Source organism: Pleuronectes platessa, chromosome 20 (assembly GCF_947347685.1).
Source record: "Pleuronectes platessa chromosome 20, fPlePla1.1, whole genome shotgun sequence".
Lineage (NCBI taxonomy): Eukaryota > Metazoa > Chordata > Actinopteri > Pleuronectiformes > Pleuronectidae > Pleuronectes > Pleuronectes platessa.
The window spans coordinates 10095641-10106164 of record NC_070645.1 but is presented as its reverse complement, the minus strand read 5'-3'; the positions used below and the strand labels follow the sequence as shown (position 1 = coordinate 10106164).

General features: G+C 43.7%; 1 protein-coding gene across 1 annotated transcript in view; it reads right to left on the bottom strand.

Annotated features, from left to right (window-relative positions):
- Positions 1–708: 708 nt before the first annotated feature.
- sema5a (sema domain, seven thrombospondin repeats (type 1 and type 1-like), transmembrane domain (TM) and short cytoplasmic domain, (semaphorin) 5A) overlaps positions 709–10524 on the bottom strand; it is a 127124-nt gene continuing 117308 nt past the window's right edge. The window contains exons 20-22 of the mRNA XM_053412535.1: positions 9312–9356; positions 7301–7512; positions 709–2147 (exon numbers count right to left, since the gene is read on the bottom strand). Coding sequence (XP_053268510.1) covers positions 2028–2147; positions 7301–7512; positions 9312–9356 — 377 coding nt within the window. The 3' untranslated portion in view covers positions 709–2027. The remainder of the gene's footprint in view (positions 2148–7300; positions 7513–9311; positions 9357–10524) is intronic.

Genomic DNA, 10524 nt, shown 5'->3' with positions numbered 1-10524 from the left:
TCCACCCGCTGTCCCTATAGCCCCTGCACAAAACTGTGTGTGCATGCTGCCGCCTCGCTTTCCAAAATAAAGTCAAGGTAAAGAGAGATTGATTTTGCCGAGTCGGACATTGCTCGGGCTGTGCGTCGAGCTGGATCAGCAGCCCCCTCCTGCCCCCCCCCCCCCCCCCCCCCCCCCCGGCCTCAACTGACCAAACAGCGGGGGTGATTAATAACTCCCCCCTCCGCTGCCCTGTGCACACATATGGGACGTCAGGTTGAAGGTTGATGGAGAACAGCGGCGCTATACCCCCCGTCATACAGATTAGAGATTGGACATCAGACGGCACCTTTACCCTGCTGCCTCATGCGATTTGTATCCTCCAGGTATCCTTCCACCATTTGTCACTGCAGGGCCCCGCTGAAGACTCCTTTAGAAATGGGTGGAGACTGGAGGGAGTGTTTTACTCTGCTTCTGAGTGATTTATGAAGTGCTGCTGCTGCTGCTGCTGCGGCTGTGTATGTCTGTGTGTGTGATTGTTTTTTCTGTGCTGTGCTCGAGGAAATTCAAAGTCTCCAAAGTTGTCAGAGTAAGCCACACTGGACAGAAGTGCGTTATCACTGTCTCCTCTCATTCAACCTGAAGCCATCTTTAGGCCTTTGAGAGGAAAATAGAAGTTTACGACCTCGAACGCGGGAAAATCAGTGCAACTCACACTCTGACAGGTCGTTTGTGTACGAAGCAGTTTTTAATTTATGCACAGAAACACAAGCAAACATGTAAAAAGAGTTAGTTACAACTGAACCATTGGATAACCTAATATTCGGTTATACACTCTGAACGGAAATATCTCAACTTGATGAATGGATTACTCCATCTTCTGGTATCTGGGTAGCACTCCGGTCGGGGGTCCAGGAAAATAATGTTTGCTATGTTTCACCTGTACAGTTAATGCCGTCAACATCCTGCTCTCACAAATACATATTGAACTCAGAAGCCAAAGGAATTGCGAACACTATCAAAATTCAAAAACATTTCTTTTCTTCTTTTTTTTTTTACAAAAAATATAAAAAGGTACGGTGACAGAGACTGAACGTGATGCAGGTTGACATGGATACCCGCGGTTACTTGCCAGAATTCACATAAACAGTTATTTTTTCTTTCCAAAAGAAAAATCTTTAAACACTTGAGACATTGATTAAGAAAAACTAAAGACAATAAAGGTTTGAACTTAACCTCCTGTACAAAAAAACATGTCTTTCAAAGCAAAAAAGGGAGAAAACATAAAGCTTTTACACAGATTTCGCTAACTGCTAGACCCTGAAAGAAAATCCAAGACAAAAAGAAAGAGAAAGACAAACTTGACCAAAATAATTCAAATATCTACATCCTGATTCAGGGACTGGGTTGGATATTGATCTGTCTGCAGCAGTAAATGGTCGACGCCACCAGACATCCCCGCAGCCTTTGTTTTTTCCATGACTTCCGATACCGGCCCTGAACCTAAGACCAGCGAAGAGTCCCCCAACACCCTGGAATGCGCTCAATCATGCAAAACAAAACAGAACAGCAGAGAAGAACACGTCGGGATGAGATCATGCAAAGCCAGTTTTGTGGTTATTTCCCTCATTACAAATACAAGTCAGTTGTCGAGGCGTCACAGGAAAGTTAAAAGGGAATCACGTTTCCCACAGTCACTTTAGAGTTTTTACTTTTCCCGTCTTGTCCATGTTGGGAAATCCAGCTGTCCGTTTCCCAGCGAGAGGCAAGGGCGAGATTTGCCCCCCCCCCCCTCCACGAAAAAAAAAGAGCTTTTCAATTGTACCCCAAGGCACCTGAGAGAAGGTGGGTTTCCCTCTGTGGGCAACAATGTGTGTCTGTGTTTTCATTACATACCAGCTGCCATAGAGTCTCAGAGGTGGGACCGTCCCACGCATGGTGTCACGAATCTCAATACAAAGCACAAAGAAAAGAATACAGTCGAAATGGATGATGAGGTCGGTGTCCCCCCCCCCCCCCCCCCAGAGTCTGAACTGCAGAATCTAGAGTTAATAGTCGTCGTAGGTGTTGAGGTCGGCGAAGTATGCGTTGGTGTAGGTCTTCCCGGCAAGCTGTGGGTTGAAGTACTTATTTCTTTCCTCCAGGATCAGGTTGTTTTTGTTGAGGGCCTGTGGTGAGACACGAGCAGAAGAGGAGGGAGAGAGAAGAGAAGTCAGTGTCGGTTTGTTCGTGACAGGTGGATGAAGTGATTATTCAGCACCGGATGCCAAGGTAAAAGCAAATCCATCTACCCACCCCCGGCGAAACAAAGGGAAAAACAGGTGCAACACAAATCAATGGGAGGTCAACCTCGGTGAATGAAACACACATTTCACAGGGCAAGGTCGAAGCATTTGTAAACAGGCCGGGGGAAATAAATGATAAGGCATCACAGGGGCGAAATTATTTTGATGCAAGTCTGTATGTCCACCTCTGTCATCTCTGATATGTGGCATCAGCAGTTTTGATGGCCCCCGGATCGTTGGCCCTCGAGGACAAATCGGAGCCGTAAAAATCGATCGGAGCCGAGTCGCTTTTCTGTCAAACAATAAGGAAGAGCCACGGGGGGCGTCTCCTCTGTCCCCCTGTGCCATGGTAAACATGGAATGAGCTTCTGATGTGCTGCTCAATACAACATCAGCAATTTGGCAAATGGATGTGTTCATATCCCGTGTGGTGTATACAGTGTGTGTGTGTGTGTGTGTGTGTTTGTGTGTGCCGGGAGTCCCTCGGGGCAACGTAATTGAACGCTTGATGATGCTGCGTTTGCGGTTGATGGATGTTTCCATCTGACACTGATAGGGAGCGACTGTGCTCGAACAAAAAAAAACAGAAAAAAACAACAACAACTCATATTCACTCATTTCCCGTTATGTGATTTGCACACAAAGGGAATGTAATGAACGCTCCCACGGCCCCGGAGACGGTTGTGTGTCTCCGCAGGTGGCCCCCGTGGCTGCTTTCTAAACAGCTGTGCTACGATACTTGTTTCTGTCATTTACTTTGTCTCCTTGTCTTAAAAAAACTCTTTAACCGGCTGAGGAATGATCCCATTTGAGTTTTTTTTCGGAGCTGTAAACAAAATTTGCTCGAACTGCAAAGTAGCATAAGTGATTGAGAGGTAACAGAGGAGCATAAACAAAGAGAATCGTAATGAATTTTCTCTCTAAAACGCATTAAATCAAGGAAAAATATTTATAATGCCCCCCCCTCCTCATCTGTATTCAAGAGCATGGTCTTCCAGTTTGAGAACAGGGCTCTAACGTACGCACTTACAAGGGCTGGGCAATTTGATTTGTTAGTGCTAAAGAGAAAATTCCAGAGCAGATGTGATGTAATCCAGTGTGATCGCAAGAAGAACTTAAGCTGGAGCGCAGGAAATCAAAGCACAAGCTGGGTATATTTGAGTGAAAGCGTTACAAAGACCCGCTCTCAAACTGGAAGACACACTCTTGAATAAAGGATAGGACAAAACAAACCCATAAAACACAGGACGAAACAAGAAAGACATAAAAACATGCAAATGGAGAAACTTGTGAAAGAGAAAAATAAAGAAGGGATACACTGCCTTCTCACAAGCCAGAGTAGGGGGGTGAAGGGGTGAAGGGATGACGGGATCTGAGCGGAGAAAGAGAACGCCAACCTGCCACACAGAGGAAGTGCCACAGGAAGCGGAAGGGCAGGGCACGGTGAGGGAAGAGGAAGTAGTGGCGGTGGGGATCAAAGAGTTGTTGTGTAGGGGGGGAAGGTCAAGAGGCGGGATGTTGAAGAGAGGTTCAGAGGTTAGTAGAAAATCTCCAGGCCGCGCATGGACACCCCCATGTTAGCAGAGAGAGGCTGGTGCATGGCGGGGTCGTCCAAGGGCAAGAGTACCGACACGTCGGGCTGCAAGGGGGGGAGAGGAACGGGCAAAAGGTCATCCTCAAAGAAACCCTCAACCATTCGCTGTCTCACAGGAAGTCTGGAAATGTAAAGACGAGCACGTGAATCTGCAGCCGCACGGCGACTTCCTGGAAAACTGCATTGAAATACTCTTGCTAAATAATAACACTGACAAATGTGACATCAGGGTCTCAGCCACAAAGTGTAAAATATGGTGTCAGGCGTTCATCACTCCTTCTATAAACACACAACTCAGGCATAATGGGCTTCTGCAAACTCAATTCACCGCCACGTCTGAGGCGCTCGGGCTCGGTGAGTGACGCTCGGAGGCACGAGGCAGCGGCCATTTGTCATGCGGCTTCTTTTTGTTTTTCCACGTGCTCTGTCTATATTCACACCCGCCGCTATTTGCAACCGAACTTAACTGAATTATGCTTGATGCTCCCGACTCTAATTGCGTGAAGGATGAACGCTCCTCGCACCTTTAATCTGCAATTAAACTGCATTTGGAGACGGAGGATCTGTTCTCACTCTGTGGCCCGTTTAAAAAAACACTTCTGTGAAGGAGTTTATGCTTTTATAATGTGCAGGCGTCCAAAGTTTTATGAGTCAACATTGAAAATCGAAATATTTTCACATAAACCTGGAAGTGATCAGAAAGTTGGAAGATTCAGGAGCATTTGAAAACATTTGAAACTGCAGTTGTGTGCCTCCGCCAACCAGTGTTGTTTCACTCCCTCCATGTGATCCTCACATTTTGCCTTCAAGATAATAGGGTCACTATGACCTTTGACCTTTGACCACTCAAATCAAATCAGTTCATCCCTGAGTCTAAGTGAAGTTATTTTTAAGCTAACGTGTTTACATGGCGCAGTGACCTTGACCTTTGAGCTCAAAATTCATATCAGGTCATCCTTGAGTCCATGTTAATGTTATTAACAGATGTAATTTATTCATGTCTCCTCATGTTCACAGGAACATGCGGTCACCTTGAGCTTGTCCTTTGACCATCAAAATCAAATCAGTTCATGTGATACATAAATTAGTTAAATTCTGGATTATTTCTTGACCAACATTTAAATTTAAGCAAATTTTGCGAACTGACGAATTGGAAAGGTTTTTACAAAAGGTCTGATCACCTTGTGTCTCACAGCAGAATGTGCCTCATCATCATCATGTGCATCAACTCATCGGAGGCTTGTTCAAGTTACTTAACTCAAATGGCATCAGAACTTCTTATTGTCAGTATTGAATCATGGCAAAAATAAAGGTTTCTCAGGGGGCAGTGAGCCAAACTCTAATACTTCGCAGAATGTGGATCAGTTGTAACCAAAAGCACGACGAGGCATTTCAAAGGGGATGATTGGAAATGTTCTCTTTGCCGTTGAATCCAGGTTAGAGATTTATGGCAGTAACAGAAGGGTGTGTGGAAGGAGAGGAGCAGATTGATGGTCGGAATATTCAACTCTGGGTGTGTTTTGCTTACACCTGCACTGGATTGACTGAGGAGAAGAACCAGTAGATTCTTCAGAGACATGTTAAAATCTCTGGACACTTCACAACTTTGTAAGAGCTGCATGAAGCCAGGAAAAGATGAAGGAGTCCTGACTGTCATGGCTTCTCCTCCACAGTCACCTGACCTTAACTCCACTGAACATTTAAGGGAAAGAGAAAGACGAGCGTTCTGCGTTTAAATCCTTAAGTTAAGGAGTTAACCTCAGGCTCTGCACAGATGCCAGCTTGAGTGCAGGCTGTCATTACAAGCCAAAGGGATATCAAATAAGAAGATATTCAATTATTTATAAGCATTTTTTAACAATTTAACTTTTCACTGAAGTTATAATATATCAATATTATCATTTGTAATGAATAAAGGCTTAAATTCAAACTTAATAGATAAATAGAATGATCTTTTGACAACACTCCTTGATATTTACACGTTAAAACAAACAGTAAACCGACCTAAAAAACGTTTTTTTCTCTGCAGTACAATAAAGCTGAGTGTGAGTTTTGGCCCAAGACTTGGAAGACGACCAGCTGACTGTGTGCTAAAATCCTGCCCAGAGCAAAAGTGTAAGGAGCGGTCTTAACGGTGAGTTTATTTTCTCTCTTTACAAAAGCAAAGGTCACACCATCATTCTATTATCTACATATTTCCTTTACATTTTTTACATATTTCTTTCTTTATAAGAACTATGTTTAAATGTTTTCATATATAGGAATCCTTTCTACTTCTTTTACCTTTTTTAATCCCTTTCCCTTTTTTCCCTCTGCTTTTTGAAATCTCTTTTATTTCGCTGCTTCTAACAGTTGTTTTGAACTGTGCTTTTCGACTTTAAATTGATTTCTTTTAACTTGGTCTCTGTGTTGTTTTTTAGTCTCTGTGCAGCACCTGGAAACGTGTTAAACAAAAATGTTCTGCCTAAAGTGTGTATAAGTACAAAAATACCTTAACTGCATCACCTTCATACTGTGACATCCCCTGTGTAGTACTGCTAAGAGTTGAGGGAATCAGTACAGGTAGGCTATGCAATACCTTTCTGCAAAACTGTGCTATGGATTTACAAAGAAATAGAAATTTGATTCAACCAAAAATATCAAAAGACACCACTTCACGACCGGATTTACATAATTTATATGTGAGCGTATCACAGACATTCTGATCACTATATTCCTCTGTATTATGCGCCAGTGGGATAACAAATTGATGGGTTGGTTAAAGTGGTTGAAACACTGTTTAATACAGAGCACTGGGAATCCTTGTAAAAAGCCCAGCTGGAGCAGTGGACAAGTGCTAATCAGCTGCTTGGCCTGGTACTAAAGTGGTGATGTATCAGTGGATAAGAGGCTGTTTGTGCCGTGAGTGGAGCCCGATCGCCACCACTGGCTCTGCCGCGTCCAACTGTTTACACTGAGGGATTCAACAATAACACAAAGGCCCCCCCCCCCATCTACGCAGGGAAATATGCAGATTGCGGAAACCACTTCTCTCATTACCTGCCCACGTGCCCGAGGAGTAAATTGCATTAGCGTGTTATGAGAAAGCAGTGTATGACCACTGACACAGAACAAAGTCACACACTCTGGGACACACAGCAGAGGGAGCACACGGAGAGAGAGGGAGAGAGAGAGAGAGAGAGGGTGTGCGGCACATCTGCCTATCTGTTACACGGCTGGAGAGTGTCAGTGCATGACAGGTGGTGGCGTGACAGTGAGAGTCATGCTGTAAGAAGTGTATTTAATCACAACTGACACCGGAGGAAGAGGCACAGCGCTGCTCACCGACTTCTGTGTGTGTGTGAGTGTGTGTGGTTGTGTGTGTGACATCAATTGATTAAGGTCAAAGAGGGAAGAAATGTTCGAAACTGCTGCTTTGCATCTATACGTCTCGACCACAGACCTTGATGGCTTCCACGGAGTCGTATTTGTCCAGCTTGTTGATGTGGTTGGTGATGCTGGTGTTGAGGGGGGCGGCCGAGATGGGGTGGATGACGGTGGCGTCGTGCGACTGCTGCTGGTAGCGCTGGCAGTACGAGTAGACGAGCAGCGTGACCAGGCAGCCGAGGACGGCGCTGCTGAGCCCCACGGCGATCATGTGGAAGAGGTTGAAATCTGCGAGAGGAGAGAAGGAGGGATGAGAGAGAGAGAGAGAGAGAGAGAGAGAGAGAGAGAGAGAGAGAGAGAGAGAGAGAGAGAGAGAGAGAGAGAGAGAGAGAGAGAGAGAGAGAGAGAGAGAGAGAGAGAGAGAGAGAGAGAGAGAGAGAGAGAGAGAGAGGGGGGTTGGGGGGTAATTCTCTTGTCAATTCACACAAGTGGATGTGGTAATTAAAACTGCAATTCATATGGTAATGATGGGGGTGTTCTGCACTGAAAAAAAAAAAACACCTCTGGACTGATGAGGAAAATAAAGAATATATTTGTCTCCTCTTATTTCTGTCTCCTTTCTTCTTCTGTCTCCTCTGTTTTCTTTGTTTTCCAAAACCAGTTTAAAACAAAACTTCTGTGCGGGTTTTTTTTTGCATCTGGTATCAAATATGCAAGTTTTTGATTGAGATAGCGTTGGCCTGCAGTTACTGTAAGAATGTGTTTTCAGATCTCAAATATGCAGCAATGATCCAGTTCGTTCACTTTCGTTATCTTTTCAAAAACAGCAGCAGATTTGCATTAAAGCTCCGGTCACTTTATTCAGAAGGAGGCAAAAAATAAATCAATTAAATAAAAAATGAAAGCAGAGAATGTTATTGCTCAACTTCAACCGAATCCATACAACGCATTTAGCAATAATTACATCAATTAACACAATATACTTTAATTGCTATTGTATTTTTCCACTACAATAACACTTGACATTCTGCATTCATTAAACCCATGTGCTTTTTTAATGACTATGAGAATAAGACTAAATTGAAAGTTGAGGCTTAAACCAAAGGCTGTATATGGTTTGTTCAGCTGGTAAGAATTAATTACTGTTCTGTATCAGGAGCATTGTTCTCCCCTGAATAAGCTTCAAACACATGTACAGGAGAGAGTGATAATTTGGCTGTTATTTCTCTGAGCAGTGTGTGCACGCAGCAGAGTTATTAGCAGACTGTAGAGTTATTTGCAGAGTGCATGTAGCCTGCTGCATAATGATAATGCGATCACTCCATAGCCTGGATAAGAGGCAAGCACAGGACAGAAAAGGTCCCCCACGCCTTGCTTCTCTCTTATTGCTTTGAGTGCAGCACACCAGTCAAAGTGATATACTGTAGATGAGTCTATCTGCATTTTTATCAACTCAGGGCATTCTTGGTGTATTTCAGCGTCTAGCTGCAGCCGGGCAATGAGAGGAGGCTGTAGAAAGCGATTTTATTGATTCACTCAAACTCAAACTGGAACTGTTTCACTGCATTACAGTCATTCACCTTGGTCGTTTTTCCAGGTTTCAGATATTTCTGCATAGGTGAAGCGAGTGAAGAGTTGGACATAAATCATGTGCAGCACTGCTCACGGTTTATAAGGCGGAAAAATAAGCTGAGCTGCGATGAATTTCAGACGGCATTATTTCTGAAACAAGAGCGGATATTTATCGCTTGGAAAAATTAAACGTTTACGCAATGGATCTTAGATATCCTCCAGGTATGAGGCACTGAGTCACAGCCACAGTCACCCTAACCCTGAATAACCTTAACCCTGAATAACCCTAACTAACCCTCAACCCTAACCTCCTAATCCTGACTAACCCTAACCCTGACCAACCCTTACACATACCCCTAATCAGTACCTCAGAAATTAACTTCTGCCTCATTAGGACAGAGCTCTGGTCCCCATGAGGCCTACTGTTCCTGACAAGGTCAGTGTATATGCTGTACTAGTAAAGCACGCACGCACGCATGCACACACTCACACACACACACACACACACACATTACCTCCGCAGCGCCTCTCTTCCTGACTGGAGTGTGCAATGGAGACTTCTGACAAAGGAAACAGGGAAAAGCAGCATTAGGACCAAACAACAGACACCCTCCTGTTAGCATGACTAATTGCATCCTTGAAGGCGGGTGTGAAGATGAAGCTCTACTCAATACAAACCAGATTAATCGTTAAAAAAAAAGAAAACGTATCTCGGCTGTGGCACCTGGAGTGGTTTGTGAAAAGTATCAGTTCTCATTATAGGAAATGAGGAACAAGACGTTGCTAATGAACCTTAATGGACTACCTTTCCCATTTAAGCGGATGGATGACAAGGTATAAAGGCAATTGGGTAATTTCTACAAAGACCTGTGAATGTTTTTCCGGAGTATTATGTTCCGGCTAATTCAGACAAAAGGTTACAAATTAATATTTGGTTCATGATGATTGATTCCTGAAGTTTAAAAAGTGCAGGACTCCACATATGTTTATACTGTTTTTAAACACGGTGATAATACAAACCTCTTCTAGCAGCAGCTGGGGCAGTGTTTGCTGAGATACAATGTGAATAACAAAGCGTCCTCAAAGGTTTTAATGATCTCTATGTAGCACTGATCAATGCTCCTGGGTGTCTCACATTACCGGCTGTCAATAGGGAGATGCCTGTCTAAGCAGGATATCAATACTAATGGTGTGTGTTTGTGTGTGTGTGTAGGGGGGCGTGTGTGTACAGTATAGATGAATATTAAGGTTTTAGCAGGACTTTCTCAACTTTCAAACGATTTTTTCCAAAAAGTTTTCAAGATGTAATTCTCCAATTGGAGCGTATCAGTCATAATAGATGAAGATGCTTCAGTGGCAAACATGAGGCTGGAGGAAGATTAATTCAAGGGCATTGAAAGGCGATGTCAATTTCTTACTTTCCTATAGCCAGACCAACCACATAAGTTAAGGTGTAAAGTAGTCGAGAAAAGAAGTTTGTAAATAGTGTATTAGTTCTTAAAAACGACCTTCAATTCAGTATGCCCGACTATCGCAATTTAAAGCTATTCAAGAAGGTAATCCGGCAAAATAATCCTGTGGTGCGAGGGGTTTACAGAAATAGTCTACTTGTCACCTACTGAATAGGAGCCCCCTCGATTTCATGATGTTGGATATTTACGATTCACAACCGGAGATATGCACATGTAGCATGAAAGGAGCAGCATTAAAGTTAGTGATGAGAAACCT